The sequence below is a fragment of the Elgaria multicarinata genome, chromosome 10 (assembly GCF_023053635.1).
Source record: "Elgaria multicarinata webbii isolate HBS135686 ecotype San Diego chromosome 10, rElgMul1.1.pri, whole genome shotgun sequence".
In the NCBI taxonomy this organism is placed as follows: Eukaryota; Metazoa; Chordata; class Lepidosauria; order Squamata; family Anguidae; genus Elgaria; species Elgaria multicarinata.
In genome coordinates, this window is record NC_086180.1 from 77,149,709 (window position 1) to 77,172,218 (window position 22,510).

Below are 22,510 nucleotides of genomic sequence, written 5' to 3' on the forward strand. Positions count from 1 at the left end.
CTTCCTTGACACAACAGCATGGTGTGCACCTACAACAAGGCGTAGCATTTGACTTTCAGAATCTACTTCACGTTTTTTCAGGCACAAAGCTGTTCCACTAGAGCAGATGTCTTCTGCCGAGACAGAGGGCTGGGTTCTGTTCAGAGCCATGGCATTTTACATTCATCCTTCCTTTTCTCAGATGATGCCTTATTTCACATGGTACTTGTTCCAGATGGATCCAGCAAACTTCCAAGAACACAGCGCTCAGCAGAGATGCATCCAGGACATATCCAACTGAAAGCTCTTTGCCAGACTCTGAAATCCCACTAGCCTTGCTGTGTCTGCTTTTACCTTCCCAGCTAATGTGCTTCCCAGCCCTCAGGCCTTTATCATGTACTTTAAACAGGAAACATACCCTTTTAAAAACAAACAAACCCTTTTTGTGACAGCACAGAGGCCAGTTAGAAGAAACACCTAGCATCTATAGTTGTGAACTGCCCTTCGTTACTGGCTGATCTCAGCACCTAATCACTCTGGTACAGCTGAAAGAGGTCAGCTCAGTCTTCCGGACCACACCTGGGATTGGCATCCTGATTCATACGCCTAGCAACCCTTTCCTGCTTAAACTTCATAATTTGTCCAGCAGTTATTATTATTGTTCATGGAGAATCACTAGGGAAGCATTCTCTTTCTCAAACACACACCCTAACTGGAATTACAGCCCCTTCTGTTACCTATTCCTTTAACAGTTTGCATACATTGACCAATGGTGTTGTTTGAGGACTATCTCAGTGAAACAGCTCAAAGTACTCAAAAGCAAACCTCAGTACACGACAGGAAACAGTTCTGGCATTCAGATAACGCCTCCAGGGATTCAAAAGTGAATGCAACTTCTCTTACTGAATTAAATGCTTAAACTGCTACCACCTACTGAACAAAAAAATGAATTAGAGAATTTACATTAGAAAGTTATGGATCCTGGCTACACTAACATGCTATGCATGAAAACAGATATGGGAGACCCTAGAGAGGGAAGTTTAGCCGTGGATCAGACCTTTAATTTCTTTTGAATCTATGTTATCTCATGTGTTGGCATTTTAAGACTGAGAAAAATAAATGCTAGATAATTAGGTTCGGATCAAAAGAATAGTAAGGACTATACTATATGAACTGTCTATAGTGAATCTTTCCATTTGGCTCTACCCTTGAGTCCAGATGTTAACATGTTCACAAGTGCGTGTGCATTTGCCTAGTGCGGCAATTCTACGTCTTTCCGTCTTCCACACAGCTTGCACAATGAACATAGGTTTTGTGCAAGGAGAAAGAGGCCAAGAGGCATAAATGCCCACCTTCACTTTACACAGAGGCCTTGTAATATTGAAAAAGCACTATGATGTTTACATACCCAGCCGGCTATGAATGCTCGGAAATCCTGCCTCAGCAGATGAGTCATGATAACTACAGGCCGGAAATGGCTTCAGTCACATTGTTTTCTACAATCATTGGTCAAGGTGCTAAAAATACTGAAATCAACTTACTCTATTCATTTTAGAGGATGACAGATTAAACAGTGTTGGCTTATTAATCAGAATGGAACAGCTCTGTTTTAAAAACAACAACATATCCATGGGACTGAATAATAAATATTTTCTCACAGTGAACGGACTGCAAGAATTCTTAATATAACTGGACATCGCAATATTAACGAGTTAATACTCAAGTCGTCTAATATTAATTGTAATGTTCAACTTAAAAGTCTGACATTACTCTTTCTGGGAACAATTTCACGGTGTGGAACAATTTCCCAGGAGTAGGAAAGCCTTTTTGGCCAAAGGACCACACTGGCATGCAGCCAGCTACTTATCTGCCCAGGCACACTCTCCCCACTCCTATCACGCCACAAAGAAGCTTTTAGAAAACCTCAACTCGTGCAAATGGAGTTTTTCTTTTTCTTTTTTAAAAGCCTAATTGCAGTGTGTGATATTTTGAGTAGGGTGTGCGTGCGGCACTTGGGGAGAGTTTGCCCTTCCCTTCCCAGCAGCACCCCTTTGCACTGCAGTTAGGCTTTTTCCAGCGCAGGGGCAAAGGAGAGGCTGCAGGCCAGAGTGGGAGGCCAATGGTCCGAAAGTTCCCCTCCCTTGGCATATAACCAAGACTTTGCAGCAGATACCAGAGATCATATAAGACTGACTCTGGCCCGCTTGCATTGGCTGCTGTATGTTTCCGAGCCCAATTCAAGGTGCTGGTTTTAACCTACAATGCGTTACACGGCTTGGGACCACAATACCTAACGAAACGCCTTTCCCGACATGAACCTACCCGAACAGTATGTTCAACATCTAAGATCCTCCTCCGGGTGCCTACTCCAAGGGAAACTTGGAGGGTGGCGACAAGAGAGAGGGCCTTCTCTGTGGTGGCCCTCCAACTGTGGAATAATCTCCCTGACGAGGCCCGCCTGGCAACGACATTGTCATCTTTTCGGCACCAGGTCAAGACTTTTCTCTTCTCTCAGGCATTTAGCAATATGTAATGACCGAGGGTCTGTTTTTTGGCTCATCGTTTTTAAAGTTGTTATAGTGGTTTTAAATGTATGTGTATTTTGCTTGTTTTTGTGGTTTTTAATCTTTGTATATCGTTTTTAAGTGTTTTTATCTTATGTGAACCGCCCAGAAAGCTTCAGCTATGGGGCAGTATACAAATGCAATAAATAAAATAAAATAAACATCTTTTAAAGAGTTGGTCCCAAAAAGTCATCAGAGTTAGAAAACTGCTGCTAGCACTTTTCTACAAACTCTTGCTCAAGAGTTCACATGAGAATTTGTGGAATGCTATAATATGTAGGTTCTATGACGGAGCTCCTGTTTCTGCCTGCACAAAAGGTTGTGTGACCTCTTGCAAAAGATGTTTGAATTTAGTTTCACTTTTCTTGCACAATGTTTGAGTGTGAAATGTTAAAAAAGGAAGGCATACTAGGATAATAAGCTGCCTATCATCTGCAGAAAGGCACCTTTGGATCCAACTTATCATAAGTAAATGTCAAACAGTGGATTTCTTACCACACCATACTAATTTCAGGTTTCTGTGCAAAAAGACACTCATCGTTAGGCCTGTTCGGAGTTCACTCTTATGTCCCCATAATCCAGAACCTCCTTTTGAAAGACCAAATAATGAGCCCCCAGTTCAACCGCATCAGGAAGCATTTAGATGGAGCTGTACAAGACAGACAATTTATTTCAAAACTGGTAACCAAGTCTCCTTAAGCCATTTGAAGGCATAATACAGCAATAAGGAAGCTTCAATTGAAAACACACTGACTCAGTTCAGACAACGCTTTTCTCAATAGCGGTTTTAAAAAATGCTCTGCGCAGAATATCTACACTGTGCAGAGGAGAGATCTTCCACAACCATTGTGTTGTGTTTTGTGTGGCGGGCTCTGATGTGTTGAGTTGACTTTTCCCATGGGTTACAGAGTTCCCTGGCAAGAGTGGCGAAAGGAGCGAGTGCCTCTCTAGTCCCTGGAATATCTGAATCATCCTAGAAGATCGAAGAAACAGGAAGAACTGGAGGCAGACTGGTGTACAGCATCTGTTCCTGTTTGTAAGGACGTTCAGGGAAATTCCTAACACTTTCCTGTTTGTAGGGTGGAGTTTAGGGAAATCTGGTCGGAAGGAAAAACTACTGAGATTTTATTTAGCTGGGAAACACTCTCTAACCTATTAGGAATGGTAAGCATCCATATTTAAGAACCTTGAAGCAATCTCAACCTAATACTTGAAGAGTAACATGTTCTCGTTTGTAAATAATTTCTATTAATAAACATCTCAATTTTTGTTCCTTTTCAAAGATCATCTCTAGTGGTGGTGTCAATAACATGCCTATTACAAAGGAACCAGGCTACTGAGTTTCTTTTAGGTAAAGAAGGTTTACAGTGGCAGGACAACCTGTAGTGCTTCTTCTACATATGGATTTAGATTAGAACTACATGAACTGGCTGTGATAGCATCTAAGCAGAACAATTCCAGGAACACAGGACTCTATAGAACAAAACCCAAAGGGTCAAGAATGTATTTTCTTCCATATTATAATATGGTGACTCTGCTCACTTGCTGGGAAACTGAGCTTGGCTTGGAGCATGCCTAAATGTCTATTAAGTAAATGATACATTATAACAACAATTTTAATAAGAAATGGAATAAATAACTTAGTTTTGGAATCTTACAGAGAGAATTTAAAAAAGCATTTCCTCACATAGATTATTTATTTCATTTTTATTTCTAGAAATTGTACATCTCTAGTCTTTCTATGAAGGTTTCATTATGTGGTTTTTTGAAATTGTCTGAGGGGAGTCAAAGCTGAGGAACAATATATAAATATATTGTCTTAAATATTTTATTCATTACTAGCTGATATACCCGGTGTTGCTCAAGTCCCCTAACATATATGTCTGCAAGGTAATCAATGCCAGTACTACACTTCCCAGCATGCCTTTCACAGCTCGCAGGTGCCCGCGTCCTCTGAGACATTTTCTTGTTGATGACGATGCTCCTCGGTAGAGCATCAAGGAGTAGCATCGCCAAGGAGGGGAGGTAAGCAGCTGTCAGTGGACTCACCCAACTCCGGCCAATCCTGCTGGGACTGCCTTGGCCTGTGCTTCTCACCCACCAAATGCTCCATCAAGAGCCTGTACTGAAGGGCTGGGGCCAGGCTGGGCACTTCCCCCTTCGCCAGGCCTATTTCTGGGCATGCCCAGAGTGCCCCCCTCTCTTTTAAGGGCAAAGGCTGCACACTTGCTTCCCCCAGATTCTGAGAAAATAGCAATATCAGGACGGAGTGCCTTTGAGCATGTTCAACCCCTCAAAGTCACACTGTTATATCTAGTTATGATTTTAAAACCATGCATAAGGCGGGAGGAGACACCGCAAATAGACACAGCCCATTTATGTGGGTTGTTTCCTTTTATGTGGAATTGGGTTAACTGCTCAAGACCAACCTTAGGAGTCGGAGTTGTGAAAGACACGCACTCACAATGGCCGCCAAAGTCCAGTAAGTCTGGCCTCCTATCCAAGGCATGCTGGGAGTTCCACCCAAGGTATGCTGGGAGTTGTAGTCATAAGCCTTGGTTTTTATTAAATTTGTTAAAAACACTTAAAACCCCAAATTCTATGTTTTACATTTTTCTGGTACATTGTATAACCAGACCTATCAGCATGCCAAATTTCAAGTTTCTAACTTATCTGGAAGTGGGTAAACATTTCCGGACTTACATCGCACACACACATACTTTCCGCTTTATATGTAAAGATTCTAAAAGAAAATGTTTCATAATCCAAAGTTATTAATTTGGGGGGGACTCCAAAAACAGACCTGAGGGGAAAATGTTTGTGACGGCACTGAAAACTGTTGACATACTAATTCATTTAAGCAACTTGAAGCACTGTGCATGATGTGCTGACAAGTACTCATTTACAACTTTGAAAATGTCGCACTTGCCTAATATTGTATTAGCAGTTGGGATCCATTCATATTTATTAATAAAATGATGAAATAGAAAATTTTCCATGTCTGCCCTACGTCACTGTCACCTATAGAATTCTGGTTATTGCACAGTCTAAAATTGTAATAAATAAATACATTTCTAGTAAGAAATACATTTCTAGAAAAAAATACTATCATCCATTGATTATCCCACTCTTACTGTACCCTTCAGACAGGTCATATTGCCACGCTGCTTGATTTTTCTCCTCTCTAAAAGCCTGCAAGCTTTAAAACCCAGTAAAAGTTTTAAAACTCACTCTGCATCAACTAGCAAAGGACAGCATCTGGCAAATAGAAAATAACAAAAGGATTCTCCTCACTCCACAGAATCACGGCATACAGATTTCAGGTGCTGAAATGAGTGATGGGGTCAAACAAAATCCTGTGGGATGCAATCAAAACAAACACTATACATGGTGCTGAAGCTATCATACTTTTTTCATCATACTCTACTTACACACCATCTAATTGAAAGGTTAAATTAACAAAAGATACAAAGAATTGTTGCAGTTTTCTCCGTTAAAATGCCGCAGAGGTAACAGATTTAGCCAAGGGTGTTTCGGAACGTATTTTTCCAAATAGCAGCCTCCTTTCCCAGCTGACCACCACTCTCAACCGCAAACCACTTTTTAAACTTGAAAGAACTTATTTTTGACTTAACAAAGCCATGTGTGATTGGTTATGAGCACCTGCTGTTCAGAATTCCCACTAAAGTGCTTGAGAACACCTAAACTAGCTTATTATTGTTTATTAATTCAGAACATAATAGTGCTAAGCCTGCTTATAAAAGAGGGGCCATCTAAATCTCCTCATATGTTTAACGTACATTTGAGTGAGTCAATGGGGCCTCACATTCTAGCTCCATCCCATGTGGATGGACATGCATTGCCTATCCCCTCTCCATTAATCAAGTGTGGTTTGCACTTAGACCTACTCCCTTGCATGAAGGCACTCTATACACATACAGCATTTATGTGCTTAGGGTCCCTTCACATGCTCAATCAACAAATCCTTGTCTGTCAATAGTACTGAAGGACCCCTCCCAAAGGGGGAAAAAGTAATCTGGAAAGTCTGCCCTCTTTGGAGGAATTCAAACCTAGTGCACCTGATGTAAGCAAAAACAACAGTCTCCTTTGATCTCCATTCACCTTCTGTCCAGGTAGAAATAGCTCTTCCATAGCAAGTTTTAATCAAGACAACAAGAAAAATCTAAGCAGTAGTTTGTATAGCATTTTTCAAAGTTTGGTTCATCGCAAGTTTTCTGCCACAGAAGATCTTGGAGCTTCCTATTGAATTTAACCTAGAATCATAGAATAGCAGAGTTGGAAGGGCCATCGAGTCCAACCCCCTGCTCAATGCAGGAATCCACCCTAAAGCATCCCTGACAGATGGTTGTCCTCCTGGGACTTCTATTGGGATTAAAAATGAAAGGGAGAAAACCTGCTCAATAAAGAGTACTTTACAACAGCACAGTAAGATGTGCGAGCAAAAGCTTGAATGTAAAGGGGGGAAAGAGAGCAATTTTTATTTATTTTATTTATTTAAGGATTTTTATGCCGCCATTCAGCCAAAAAAGGCTCTCATGGCGGCTTACAAAAGTATTTCTTGACAGTCCCTGCCCACAGGCTTACAATCTAAAAGACATGACACAAAAGGAAAGGGGATTGGGAGGGAGGAGGAGGAGGGGGGAAAGGAAAGCAAATTCAGGCACTACAATCTTAGTTGTAAAGTTCAACAGTTACAGTTGACAGCGGGAGGGAGGGGGCTCTCAGCTGGAGCTGGACCCAGGCACGGTGGAGAGGTGCCTGGCTGCTGCTTCCTCCCTCACTGGTGGCCTCTCCAGAGACAGTTGACAGCAGGAGGGAGGGGGTTCTCAGCTGGAGCTGGACCCAGGCACCGTGGAGAGGTGCCTGGCTGCTGCTTCCTCCCTCACTGGTGGCCTCTCCAGAGACAGTTGACAGCAGGAGGGAGGGGGTTCTCAGCTGGAGCTGGACCCAGGCACGGTGGAGAGGTGCCTGGCTGCTGCTTCCTCCCTCACTGGTGGCCTCTCCAGAGACAGTTGACAGCAGGAGGGAGGGGGCTCTCAGCTGGAGCTGGACCCAGGCACGGTGGAGAGGTGCCTGGCTGCTGCTTCCTCCCTCACTGGTGGCCTCTCCAGCAATGGTCTGGGGAGGATGTGAAAGGGATGCAAGTACCCTGGCAGCCATGGAAAGCAACAAGAAACTGCACAGAGTCTCCTTTGGATTACAAAAACCTACTTTTTCGTTTCCTAAAAACAAACAAACCTCTTATCTGTGGGTATGGAGGACTAGAAATTTCCCTTTTTACCTTTAAATGAAAGCTGAGGTTCCAAAGAAACCAAGTTCTGGGACTATTTCCATATTTTGTACTATCTGCCTTGATACACTCAATATTACCTGTAAGGCCATGGCTTACTCTCTTCAGAAAACTGTTTTCTTCTACTACTTTTACAAAACCTTTCTAAGCGGGACTAGAATGAGAAACAAGAATTCTGTAAACATCAGGAAACTATACCAGCATCCCCCACATCCACACCTATATCCTCTAGCAGCTTTCTCCAACCTAGTACCCTCCAGATCTTTTCGACTATAATTCTCATCGATCCCAGCCAGTGAGCCAGTGGTCAGGGATTACGGGAGTTTTGCCCAAAGCCTCTGGAAGTAACCAGCTTGGGAAGGTCTGCGCTATAGTAACTGTATTTGTATATCAGCCTTCCTCCAATAAACATGGGGTGTATTATTCCATTTTTTCCTCACAGAAACCCTGCAAGGTAGCAATTGGCTGAAGGCTACATGCCACCCTTTGTACTACACTGGGTTGAGAAATACAGAAATACTCCCTTCCTCACCACACGGTCGTCCACAATTTGAATCTGGGACCTCTTGCACCATTGTTAAAATGATACTTCTCTAGACCAACGAGGCAGGCTTAATGCACCATTTAGCAGTAACTAGCACAATATACTGTCAGCAAGCACTAGGCAGCAAAGAGTGCTTCCATGAGGGCTGTTCAAACACAAACTCCTCAAGAGAAAGGGGGAAGTGAGATCACACTCATCAGCCCCACCAATCACACAGACACCAGCAACATCCCACATAGGCCAGGATAAGAAGGGACCCTACACAAGCACTAAGCTACATGCCCGGAGCTCCACATGAAGGGGGGGGGGAGATTCTCCTGGGCCAATCACCTCAACAATAGCATTGGCGGTACCAGTGAGGAGTCACTGTGTACCCCTCAATAGCGAGAGTAGAAGTCATGAGCCAGAAAAACAGCAAGAAACCCTGAAGGAAATGCAGCCTGAAAGCCTCACAGATTCTGCCAAAGTTTGTTTCCATGGATACCAGCAGTAGCAGCAGCAGCTCTATCTTTGAATAAAGTTCTAGGATCGAGAAATCTTCAGCTTAAGAGTAGTATCTAGGCATTTCATAGAATCACAGAGTTGGAAGGGGCCAATAAGGCCATCGAATCCAATAAGACCATCGAATCGAATCCAATCCAATGCAGGAATCCACCTTAAAGTATACATAGCAGATGGCTGTCCAACTGCATCTTGAATGTCTCTACTGTGGGAGAGCCCATGACCTCTCTAGGTAACCGGTTCCATTGTCACACTGCTCTAACAGTCAGGAAGTTTTTCCTGATGTCCAGCCGGAATCTGGCCTATTATTTCATGTTCTGCACTCTGAGATGATCGAGAAGAGATCCTGGCCCCTCCGCTGTATAACAACCTTTCAAGTACTTGAAGAGTGCTATCATGTCTCCCCTCAGTCTCTTCTCAAGGCTAAACATGCCCAGTTCTTTCAGTCTCTCCTCATAGGGCTTTGTTTCCAGACCCCTGATCATCCTCGTTGCCCTCCTCTGAACTGACCTCCAGTCTCATCCTCCAGTACCTGAAAGTGGTTACATAGCTCTAGTGGTTCTCCTGGTGCAGTGTGTCTTCTAGTTCTTCTGCTCCTGTCATCCTTTTCCAGGGAGTTTCCACTTCACCTCAGCATTCCCTACTTCTGCTTCCACTTGCTGTTGCTCTTCCACCCCCTGTGCTTCCCTTTGCTGTTGCAGTTCCAACATTCTGTCTAAGAACTCTTCACCTTTTCTTATTCCTTGGAGATAAACTCACCCAAGCACCAAAAAGCATGAATGATGTTGAGGCTCCCATCTTCCCTCCCATGCTACGTAAGCGATAAAGACACACATATTCACATAGGGTACTTGTTTGCAACTTCACCTCTGTGTGCACGCAATGTCCCTTAGTCTTTAAGGTTGGAGGCAAGACTGAAGCAGAAAACACAATTCTTGCTTTCTCTATTATATAGCAACTTCCTTTTTCAACATCCTAATACTGTTAATGCACGACATTTATAGGCTCTTCATTCTATCAGTGTGAAATGTGAAATAGAGAATCTACCCAGCGGGGGGGGGGGGGGGTTCGGTGGGAGAGATATCTGATAAAGAATGGGCAAATCACAGTAATTTATTTAAAAATCACATTGAGAAACCATTGTTGTGCCCATCCAAATGTACCTTCAACTTCTCCTTTTGCCAGCTTAAACTGCTACCCTGCCCTGAAAAAAGCTGCTGGGTTTCAATGAATTTACACTAAAAACAAAAACAAAACAAATACATTCTAGGTTAAAACTTTTACCCTCCAATTTAAGGGTACAGTTCTAAGGACACTTACTAGGGCATAAATGCCATTAAACACAGCAGGACTGAACTATGTATTGAAAATGCATATGATTATGCTGTAAGGAGGGTTAAGCTACAATCCTATGCAGGTTTAGACAGGAAAAAGTCCCTCAACTCCCAGCAAGCCCTGGGAGTTGCAGGAGATTTTTCTGTCTAAGTATGCATAGGATTCAACCCAAAAGGTGCTTTCATAAAGGCGCCCAAAAGCATGCAGATTCTAAGATAAGGAACCTACTTTAAACCAAGAAAGCAGCGAAGACATTCTGCAGTAAAACAGTATTTCTACTCACAGTCTCACATACTGTGCTCACTTACAAGTTATGCCTCAATGTACCATGTATTATTGACACCTTTCAACTCCAATCTTCTTTCTCTGCAGGTAGGAGGCAACACAGAAGCTGGGGTCTAATGCTGTGTTAGATGTTCAATAAGATATATGTTTGTACATTCCAGTCATTTTTTCAGCTGCAGAACCATACCCAAAGTCGTGATTAGAACTCAATACTTGCTCTGTCCATTCACACATATTTAGTTTCACATAAATAATTTCTAAACAGTGCCAAACTGTTGAAAAGGCCATCCCTATTCTTCATAATAATAATAATAATAATAATAATAATCTATAATCTGTAAAAATTATAAAGGATAGAATATATGCTTTATAATGATAACACACTAAAATACATACTGTCTTAAATTGGTATTAATCCCAAGTCTCACAGCAATAAGTAAACTCAAACAACCTCACTCATTTCCCTTTTTACTGTGTCTGGAAATACAGGGGAGAATTGTCAGCCACTTGATAAAGCTTTGCCTCACTTTTTTCTTTATTTCGTGCTGGTAGAATCTAATCATTGCAACTCAGCCAAAGAAATGGCTTGTGATCGACTGCCAAGTGAATGAGCTCATTCACCAAACCAACTTTGTTACCAACTAAAGGCTCTACACAGCAGCAATACTTCATGTGTTCAATTGCAAATGCTTATAAAGAACAGAAATGGAGAAGCTGAAGTCATTCCAAAGCATTCAAAGCTGAAACCTACAATTTTCAAAGCTGGTAAACATATGCCGTGGTATTCTTTTGATGAAGCATTTATTCCACAAATTATTGAAACATTCTTGTTTTTCATCAGGGAAGATTTTATACTGAGGCTGTGCAGGAAAGACCACATAAGAAGTACCATGCTGGATCAGACCAAGGGTCCATCTAGTCCAGCACTCTGTTCACACAGTGGCCAACCAGCCATCGGCCAGGGATGAACAAGCAGGACATAGTACAAATACTGGAGATAGCACACAACCATCAGGGCTAATAGCCATTGATAGCCTTCGCCTCCAGGAATTTATCCAACCCCCTTTTAAAGCCATCCAAATTGGTGGCCATCACTACATCTTGTGGTAGTGATTTCTTGCACTCATTGATTTGACGGATTCTATAAGCACCTAATGTGGGAACTTTCATAGTCAAATGTATGAACAGTGCTGAAGAATATAGAATGCTATTTACAGCTATATCTAGGAAAAGTACATATAACAAATCCACAGGCTGATGATGGAACACTTTAAAAAAAAACATGAGTTGAAATGTTTTATCAGAATCCGCCCCAACCATATGATATATCCCACCATGTATCATTATCGTCTCTCCTTAGTTAGGAACCTAAGGGCTTTTGCAATTCTGTACAGTAACGTCTCTAATCTCTATAAATAGTCTTGCAGCACCTTAACACCCTGGCAAATGTGCTGTGGCCTAAGCATCGCCAGCCAGTGCCTATTTCGCCAGAGGTTTCTCACAAAGTCGCCCACGAAAACAAATACAACAATACACTTGGCAGATATTTTAAAATGCTAAAAGACTTAGAAAGTTAATCACCATCAAGCTGTGTACCTCCTAGGTTTGCCATCATCCAGCACTTTCTCAAGCAAACGAAGGCATCACCCCAACAGACAAGTCCTTAAAGGTGTATGAATTTCAAAAATCGATTGGATTAATAAATAATTGGATTGCTAAAAGATATAACCACTAAACAAGACACTTAGAAGAGCAGACTAGCAGATTTCTTTCATTTTCTTCCGTGTACAGAGTAGAAAGTTCTCCTTCTTGCAATGAAAGAAAGCACCGAGGAATCCTTAAGAGGACCATCACTCCAACCTCTACGTGGAATAACTGTTCTGCAACTGTGTTTGCATTGGAGCAGACATTAGGAGATGCTGAAAGTCTAACATGAAACATAGCAGAGGGAAAAAGCAATGGTAAACAAAAAGGTAGAATCAGGGGTGGTTTAAATAAAACGGTGGTGTTTGGAAACAATATATAGATTAATTCATGAATTGTGGAGATGTGCACCGCGTGCATTTTTAGGTTGTTAGCGTGATGTCCAAACAGGGGCACTTGGGGTTGCTTGTGGGTTAAACAACCCCAAATTAAACTGTGATTTTTCTTGATTTAACTTGAGGTAATTCATGGGTTAAACAACCCCAAGTGCCCGGGGTTCCGACATCACGGTAAAATTTATAAATGCTATATTGCTAGAAACCAGAAGTCACTTGCACATGGTATCCATCCTGCAATTCATGGGTTAATTAATCTATGAATTGCCCCAAACACTGACTTAACATCCAAACAAAGGCTTTGTGTGGTTGACTCAGCTCATCTTGCTAAGGTCCCATAAAGTTATGGGGCTTCTATATAAGCAAAGGAAATCACATATTTGCATGTTTTAGCCCCTGCTATAAGGCACTTTGTCTTTTTCCCCCCTTTCTTTCTTTTAAGAGAGAGAGGCAGCTAATAAAGTTAATAAATGAATAGATGAATCTGAAAGTTTAAATCTTCTGGAGGAACCTGAGGCATAGGGCTCCCTAAATGTTTCAACATCCAGCTTTTCCACCTGAGGCTGCTGAAGCAACATTGAGGAAGGATAATTAACTAATATACGGAGCTTTTTTTTTGTAAGATGCTTTGAGAGTTTATTTAGCAACTAAGTTTTCAACTGCAAAAAAACACCATCATCCAAAATCCACAACTCAGTCCCCCTTTTCTTTATTTTCACAGCATATTTAGCGTTTCAAAAGAATGGAATCTGGCAAAGGATCCAGACACTACCCAGTCACAAGACCTGACCAGTCACAATGAATGGAATGGGATGTCATGTGAAAATGTGTTGTCTATACATGTGATGTAATCATTGCTCCGGCCTTGACCAGCTTCCCCCACAATGCAAGTGAACAGATCATGAAATGACCCATTTCTGACCCATTTGATTATTCAGCAAATAAAGGAGAAAGGGAACCAAAAAAAAAATACAAAGCAGTCTGACACCACAGTCTGAAGTAGCTGGACCATTTTCTTTTACATAGTTGCAAGTAAACTAATTACTGCAGGAAAAAACCCACTAATGTTTGACTTCAGACTGCAGTGGAGAGAAGTTTCCATTACCTCTTGAAAAGCTATTTTTATGAATTCAAGTCTACAGGTATAGACACACACAAAAATGATATTTTGAAAACACATCCAAGGAAATTGTTTAGGAAATATTAGTGTTAATTCTGCTCATCTGAAGATGAAAAAAACAGATACAGAATTGCTGGACTTATTCAGTTCACTCTAGAAGCAGGACTTAGAACCATTGACTTAGGAGTATCAGTGTTCTTCCCAGAAATTAGAAGTTATTCTGGGGTTTGTGGAATCATCTCACTCCTTCCTGCCCATTACTAAATATATGGAGCTAACCTACACAAAACTTAGAGCAGTTAGAAGCGATTGCTCCAACAGAGACGGCCACCATGGATACTCGTGGGGTGTCTGGTTAACATGTTAGTCTTGTCAGGTAAATACTGTTATTACTCTTTAGTGTCACCCACTACTCTTACATGTCATGCTCATTCCATACCATGCCGTGTCTCCACTAAGCTGGGGTGTATGAAAAGCTCTACAGTTATTGCACAGGTGTAGCTGCACATTTCAAGTTGTGTAGAATCATAGAATAGTAGAGTTGGAAGGGGCCTATAAGGCTGCCTTGAGGCCCAGTATTGGGCAAAAGACTGGATACAAATAATAATAATAATAATAATAATAATAATAATAATAATAATAATAATAATAATAATAGAGTCCAAGCCCCTGCTCAGTGCAGGAATCCATCTTAAAGCATATCTGACAGATGGCTGTCCAGCTGCCTCTTGAAGGCCTCTAGTGTGGGAAAGCCCATGACCTCCCAAGGTAATTAGTTCCATTGTCGTACTGCTCTAACAGTCAGGAGGTTTTTCCTGATGTCCAGCCAGAATCTGGTTTCCTGTAACTTGAGCCCATTATTCCATGTTCTGCACTCTGGGGTGATCAATAAGAGATCCTAGGCCTCTTCTGTGTGACAACCTTTCAAGTACTTGAAAAGTGCTATCTTGTCTCCCCTCAATCTGCTCTTCTCCAAGTTAAACATGCCCAATACTTTCAGTTTATCCTCATAAAGCTTTGTTTCCAAACCCCTGATCATCCTCGTTACCCTCCTCTGAACATATATGTGGTAGTAGCGGTGCAGTATCTTGACTGTAAGCTAGACTCCAGCATCCTTGCACCACTGTAGGAGTGGGAAACTCTGGGCTGCCCAGGGACCAATTTCAAGTCCTGAACTCCTGCCACTACATGGACAATGGCAACAAAAATGGCAGTTTGCTGCTGCTATTTGGCAGCAAACCACAATGGAGACTCAAAAGGGCCACATTTAGCTTGAAAAAAAATTGGCCCTTTTGAGACACCATAGCAATTTGAAAACAGGCTAAGTTTTGCACTTTTTACTCTCTGAAGCAGCTTGCCAGCCAAGTTTTTTTGCCACTGCACCGCCTAATTTCGGCAGTGTAGGGGGCCATACTCAAGGCCATGGAGAACTGCATGCAGTCTCTGGGCCATGTGTTGCCCACCCCTGCTCCAGAGCAAAACACTAGTTGACATCTTATCTGATTCAGACATCCCTTGACAATAGTTGGATTGGGCTATATAGGTTGCTTGTATGTATTGGTAGTCATCCGAACACAAGTTCAGTGCAGACACTCCTATCCTCAAAAGGCATACAGTAGTAGGTGAACACAGACATGAGGCTCAACACATCTTAGGCTACAATCCTGTATCCACTTACCTGAGAGTAAGCCCCATTGAACTTAATGGCACTTAATTCTGTATAGATATGCAAAGGATTTTGACAATTTAAAAAAAAAATCATAATACTAAATGCATATTTCAAATGTGTCAAAAAATGCTACCACTTTTAAAATTTTGATTTGCATTCTATGTATACATGAAAACAATATAAACTCTGTACAGCACCATGCACACTGATGGTGCTATATAAATAAATAATAATAATAACAACAACACTAGGTTACTATCACTCACGAATTATATAAGAGATACTAGCTATGCAATGAAAAAGACTTATATAACACTACAACATATGCATTTATTGTTAAATTAAATAGAATGTAAGATAAATTGTGAAGTGTTTCCACGTTTTAAAATCCATATTAGCAAATTTATATAAGCCTACACTCCCAACTAATCACTGAGGTTGCAGTCCTATGCACAGTTACCTAGGAGAAAGCCCCAATTAACACAGAGAGACTTATTTCTAACTATAGGATTGTATTGTTAAGAGACCTATAACATAACATTAAACAACACAGGGTTATAATATTCGTATCCTATTCATCTTCCAAGGTGCTCACGGCTGAGCAGATCTGAAGAAAGATAACAGTTCAAGTTCAACACTTTCTCCATCACATTGCTATGCCGTGAACCACCTGCAGCAAAAAAAAAAAACACAACCCAATCTTAACCCTGCAGTCCTATGTATGTCTATTCAGAAGTTGTTCCCATTGGGTTCAATGAGGCTTATTCCCAGGTGAGTGTCCATGAGATTGCAGCCTAAATCATCTGAAAAGGAGATGGGAGACACACACTCTAAAATACAAGAGGTGCATCACAGTCCATAGACAACCACAAGCTTGGCTCACCAGCTCTGTGTAACAGACTTTACCCAGGGAGAAGGCTGCCTGTTACGAAACGGTGGTTGAACATGTGCAACATGTCTTAACCCTTTCAGGGCGATGGTTTTTTCGTTTTTAAAAGAAATCACATTAGCTCCACAGCCTCGCACCCTCCCTCGAACCAAAAGCTACTTGTAGCACGCCAGTTCTCCCTTTCTCGCCCTTCGATCTCGGCTGACTTTACCAACACGCCCCGCGTGCATTTCAGAAAGGAGAAGGGCGGCTGCATAAGCCAGGAAAGAAAGACCTGTATGTAGAGGAGAGAAAGAGATCATACACCGGGCCCCGAATTTCTTCCACCTCGTGAGCGCTGGAATAACAAACACACGCGTAGCAACGATGACTCCAACGTAAGACACGCATTTCCTCACCTGAATGTAGAATATTCCTTGGGCTCCCTACCAGGGGGAGAACCCGGGTTGCCGCCGCTGCTGCTGCTGCTGCTGCTGCTACAGATACTGCCGCCGCCCCTTTTGTTAAAAAGCTTCTGGAGCAGCGTAGGAGCCATGCTGCCGCCTGAGCTTAGGAAAGCATGGGTGCGGAGCCAGGCTTTACATACGACAAATCCCTCGAGCTAGCCGCGGTCGGGGTGTTTTGCTGCTGCAGCCCTGCCAAGAGCAGCATCCATGCCGGCGACGATACGGCCATCAAGAGTGGTGCGCTAAGCAGCAGCCCTTAATTAATACCCCTTTTCCGAGTCAGCGCCTCCCTCTTTTCCCAGGCAGGCATTAATGGAGGCGGCCAGTCATATGACTGGGAGCTTGCCAGGCGGGTTCGCCCAGCAAGCAAGCACGCACAGCTCCCCCGCGCGACCGGCGCGAGCCCCGCAGCCCGGAATCCGAGGTTCTCTCAGGATCTTTCCGAACGTTCAACGCTCGTCCAGTGTTTGTCATTGGATACGTGGGGGATTCCGAGCCTTCCCCTTCCCCGATCTTGTACACTCTTAAAGGTACAAGAGACTCTTTGCGTTCTTTAATGTTTTTAAAAGAGAAAAGTACCAGAGGCCCATCGAAAGGGGCGTGGAAAGAAATGAGGAACTAATAGGAAAGGGCACTGCTTTCCTAAGAGACAACACACTGGCCTGGTTCAGACAATACGCTAAACCATGCTGCTTAACCACAAAATGTGGTTAAGCAGCATGATTTAGCGCAGTGGTTCCCAAATGCAAGCCCCCTTGGGATTGCATAGGGGGGGCATTAAGAGGCAAGGGGGCAGCAGGGGGCGCTTGAGGTGGTCTTTTCTGAGAAGCGCCTCTCCAGAAGGTCTTAAAACCCCGGGGACATTTTTATGGGAGAAAGTAGTTTCGTCGCAAGCCATATAGGGGAAGAATCCACACATGTATTAATACCGTTTGAGAAGAGTACTTTTAATGGTGAATTGAAATGTTTCAAAAGCACCAAAACACTAATGAAGAGACATAGCCTGCTTGGAGTGCCCTGCCACGCCGGCTGCAAAACAAAGGGGTTCACTCTCTTTTCCCTCCCTCCCTCGGCAAGCCTGCGGCAGGTGCTTCCCATTTAAAGGGGCTGCACGCAGGGGGCACTGGGCATGAGTTTGTGGAACCAAGAGGTGGTTACCAGAAAAAGTTTGGGAACCACTGGTTTAGTGTGTTATCTGAACCAGGCCAATTTTTCCACTTGAATGAAATTAACCACGTCTGTCTGAAGAAGAATGCCAAAAGAAGGAATATACTTAAAGGTTAAAAGGGACATCACAGTCTGACCAACTCGAACCTTCCAAATCAAAATATAAGGGCTCGTTATTTCTTTGTGTAGAGTTTTGTACGGTCTAAAGTGAAGCTTTGGCTTTGCTCTAATCAGTTTCAAGGACACCCAGATCCAGTTGTTGTTTATACTGTCTTTTGAGGCAAAGGCTCCACAAAGTGCTTTACAAGGTAAAACCTTAAAATAAAATATAACTAAAAGAGTAGCGGAAAATGTTAAAAATGTTATCAACATTATAACCCCCAGTTTATAAAATAAAAAGGGCATCAATACTAGATTGGAATGTTCTGGTCTTTATTCAATAGTGCTTACTCCCAGGAAAGTGTGTATAACTGTACATAGCATATAGATTCAAGTCTGGTGTCTTGGGGTAGATCCTAACCATATTTACTCAGAACTAAGTGCACTAAACTCAGTGGGACTTTACTCCCTAGTAAATGTGCTTAAATTTATTTTATTTATTTTATTGCACTTACATACCGCTCCCATAGCCAGGGCTCTCTGGGCGGTTTACAGAAATAAACAGCTTAAAGATTTCCAGCTGCCTTGAAAGAGTGGCAGTTGCGAAGAACTGCTCTTCATGAATTTTTTTCTAGAACTTGAGAACTTGTAACAACAATAAATATCCCACTTCTTGGATAGAATGCTTAATTGTTTAGTTACAGTGCAATTCCAGATGCTTTTGAAAGACGTGTTATCTGGACTCATTGCAATATAGCTGTAGCACAGAACAGTGTTAGTCACCCCGATGGATGACCTACGCTATTGGAAAAGGACATGACAAGTGACATTCTCCTAATTCTCCCAAATCAACAAACTGCTTTACATACCATCAACCAGGAATAATGGAGTCTGAGATGGGGACTGGGAACACAATTTTTTTTCAGACAGCCAATTCCAGGAAGTGGAGCCAAGAGATTGCAGCTCAACCACCTTGCATTTAAGGGAGTGTTTCGTAGGGTCCCATTGTGTCTCCCATATGTCTTAACATTCACATGAAGTCTCTTGAGTGAGGTCATTTGGAGATTTGAAATGATGTGCTGCCATCTAAATATGGTGATGATGCTCGGATCTATTTTTTTTTTCAATTTGATTCAGCCGAGGCTTTGAGAATGCCAAATCCATGTCAGGAACTAACAATGGATTGGATGAAGGTCAATAAACTGAAGTTCAGCTTATACGTACAAGGTGTGATGTTCTCTTAGTGCATTTCGAACTGGAAAGATTGTATTCAACTTGTTCTGGACAGGTTTACATTCTGCCTAAAGGACTAGCATGGAAGCCCATGCAACATCAATGGGGCACAAAGATTTGACTATGTCTGGACATAGCCTGACAACTGTTATCCATGTTCCAGTAAGCATATATTGTATGTGAAACAGCCATTGAAGACTTCTGAGAAACGTAATTAGAGAGCAATCCTATGGTCCCTTGTACATGCATCCAGGAGACATAGGATGATTCAGAAAACCCCTTCCAGGGTCAGGGACAGCACTCCAACCTTGGAAGGGGATGCTCCCCATCCCCTTACAGCTGGTCCAGAGTGAACCATACCTGCTTCCTCTCCAAAGTCAGAAAGTCAACCTCAGAGAAGGGGGAAAGGGGGCATTTCAGTGGGTAGGGTAGGGTAGGGTAGGGAAGAGACCAGAGAAGCCAGGTTATGATTTGTCCAGAGCCTCCTCCAATCTCCTTCTCCCTCCAAAGTGTCCTCACTAGATGGGCTAAAAAGCACATTTAGCAAAAAATATAGAAAATTGGAGAGGCAAAGATTGCCTCCGCTCCTCCTATTGAGATATGCAGGGTATTAAACCCTGCCAGCTTCAGTCCAGCAGGACATGAGAATCTCAGGACCTTCCAAGCAGCGAGGGCACAGTCCATAGGAGTGCAAAATACAGCTAGTAGTAAGTGATTAACTGGGACTGGCTGAATGGAATGCATCTCACCAATCCTTGAAGCATCTTCACTGGCTGCCAGTATGTTTCTGAGCTCAATTAACATTTCTGGTACTTTCCTTTGACGTTCTAAATGGCCTGGCACTCAGAGATGACCTTCTCCAACATTAACCTTTTTGTTGTTTATTCGTTCAGTCGTTTCCGACTCTTCGTGACTTCATGGACCAGCCCACGCCAGAGCTTTCGGTCGGACGTTGCCACCCCCAGCTCCCCCAAGGCCAAGTCTGTCACCTCCAGAATATCATCCATCCATCTTGCCCTTGGTCGGCCCTTCTTTCTTTTGCCTTCCACTTTCCCTAGCATCAGCCTCTTCTCCAGGGTATCCTGTCTTCTCATTATGTGGACAAAGTACTTCAGTTTTGCCTTTAGTATCATTCCCTCAAGTGAGAAGTCTGGCTTTATTTCCTGGAGTATGGACTGGTTTGATCTTCTTGCAGTCCAAGGCACTCTCAGAATTTTCCTACAAAAAGACTAAGATCCTTGTTAGAATCTTCCTGTCTCAAGTGAGGGTTGTGACCAAATCAGAGAGAGGACCCTTTCAGTTGTAGCACCTTATATGTAGAAATGTGGAATGCCCTCCCCAGGGGGGCTTGCTTGACAATGACCCCAATGTTTTTTTCAGGGACAGACAAATACTTTATTAGCCCAGGCCTTTCAGCACATTACATTACATAGCTGATTTTAAATACTTATCTTTTAATCTGCAGCAGTTGTTGCTTTTAATTGGCTGCTAGTGATTTTATTGTTTGCTATTTTTATGTTTTTACTTTATACTATTTTACAGGTGTTGTGAGCTGCCCTGGGAGTTTTAAAACACTTTAAATAAATAAGGCCATTCCCAGAGCATGTAGCCCTGTTGTTGCAGAATGTAGCTGCCAGAATGTTTTGTCTGTTGGGGCTAGGCATTCAGACAGGTTATATTCATTTTATGCAGCTTGGATTGGCTGGGGGCGGCCTTTGTGGCCCCAACTTAAAATGTTGGCATTGAACTTTAAAGCCCTAAATCATTTGGCACCAGGCTAGGTGAATCTGGTCAGGCCTTAAGACTGGCTTCAGAGGCCCTACTCACAGGTCTACTATCAAGATAAATGAGATTGACTGGTTATTTTCAATCATACAGTTCAATTCTCTTACTTCTCTTCACAAAATCCAACCCACCCACCCACATGCACTTCTGGGTATTTTCAATGGTGTCCTCATATTTGTGGGACTTTCTCCCAAAGGGTATACATTTAACTCAATTATTACCAGCTTTTTAAAAAGGTCTTGAAAACCGTGTTTGTTTTCTTCTGCTTTTAGTTAAGAAGCTAGGCTGGATATTTATTGTTTTAAACTGCTGCTGTTTGATGCTTTAGTTAAATTTATTGTGTTTGATCTGTTGTGCTAGACTGTAGTGTTTTAGACTGTTTTTAGTTTTGTGTAATTAATTATGATTTTAGTATATTTTATATTTTAATTATATGTATAACCACCTTGGGGAGGGCTTTACCCTGAAAGGCAGTACAGAAATACTGGAAATAAAAATATTTTAAAGGACAGCAGACTCAAAGGGTCAATGTTAATAAATATTTATGTTTTGTCAAGATATATATTATTTCCCCCAAATTAAAAAAGTTTGCAAAAACTAAGCCGATTGCTCAAATCAGAGCTTGTTTCTGATGCTCACTTTATCTTCATGTTAAGAATCAAAGCAATTAAGCCTGCAATCCCATACACACTTAGCTGGGAGTAAATCCCATTTACAGTGCAATCTTCTGCATGGCTACTAGGAAGTAACTTAAGGGTGCAATCCAATACATGCTTAAACAGAAAGAAATCCTACAATCCCAGCATGAATGGCTGGAAGTTGTTGTTGATTTCCTGTTCAAAAATGCATAGGGTTGCACTCCTGAAGTTATTTATATGTGGAAACCTTTTTTGACTAAAGGGATTGTTTCAAATAAACATGTACAAACTATACTACGAGTGTATGTGAATAAATCCTATACACACTTACTCAAGAGTCAGCCCCGCTGAACTCAATGGTGCTTCTGTGTTGACGTATGCAGAACTGCACTGACTGTAGGATATATTTTGGAACGGATTAGAATTTTCATACAACCCAGGCTCCCCAGGCTCCAGCCTATAATTTAGCTACCATTTTGCAATTCGATCTCAAAAAAAAAAGGGGGGGGGAAGCGCTCTGCAAAAGCTCAGAGGCCTGCGTTTTTAGGATGGCTCAGATTTCGAGTCGTGGCGAGGGCAGCTTAAGTCTCTCTGTACGGCGCAGAAAAACGTTGGCCATCTGCGGCTGCAATTCCTACTCATGCCCGCCTGGGAATAAATCAGTCCCATTGAAGGCAGTGGGATTACTCCCGCGTAAAACAGTCATCGGCTCAGCCTATAAAAAAGGCCACAACGGTCCGTAAGCAGCAGCGCTTTCACCAGAACTCGCCTTTAAACGGCGGGTGGGGTCGGGTGGGGAGGGGAGAAAGTCTCGGCGCGTCCCGCCTCTCTCGAGGCAGGAAGGCGGAGCCAGCCCGACCGAGGCCCGCAGCGGAAGGCCGGGTTGCAGAGACAGGAAAGGCGCGT

At 42.5% G+C, this 22,510-nt stretch overlaps 1 protein-coding gene across 1 annotated transcript in view; it reads right to left on the reverse strand.

The window, feature by feature from the left end:
• FNIP2 (folliculin interacting protein 2) overlaps positions 1 to 16,958 on the reverse strand; it is a 64,256-nt gene extending 47,298 nt beyond the window's left edge. The window contains exon 1 of the mRNA XM_063135428.1: positions 16,635 to 16,958. Coding sequence (XP_062991498.1) covers positions 16,635 to 16,771 — 137 coding nt within the window. The 5' untranslated portion in view covers positions 16,772 to 16,958. The remainder of the gene's footprint in view (positions 1 to 16,634) is intronic.
• Between the last annotated feature and the right edge of the window lie 5,552 nt (positions 16,959 to 22,510).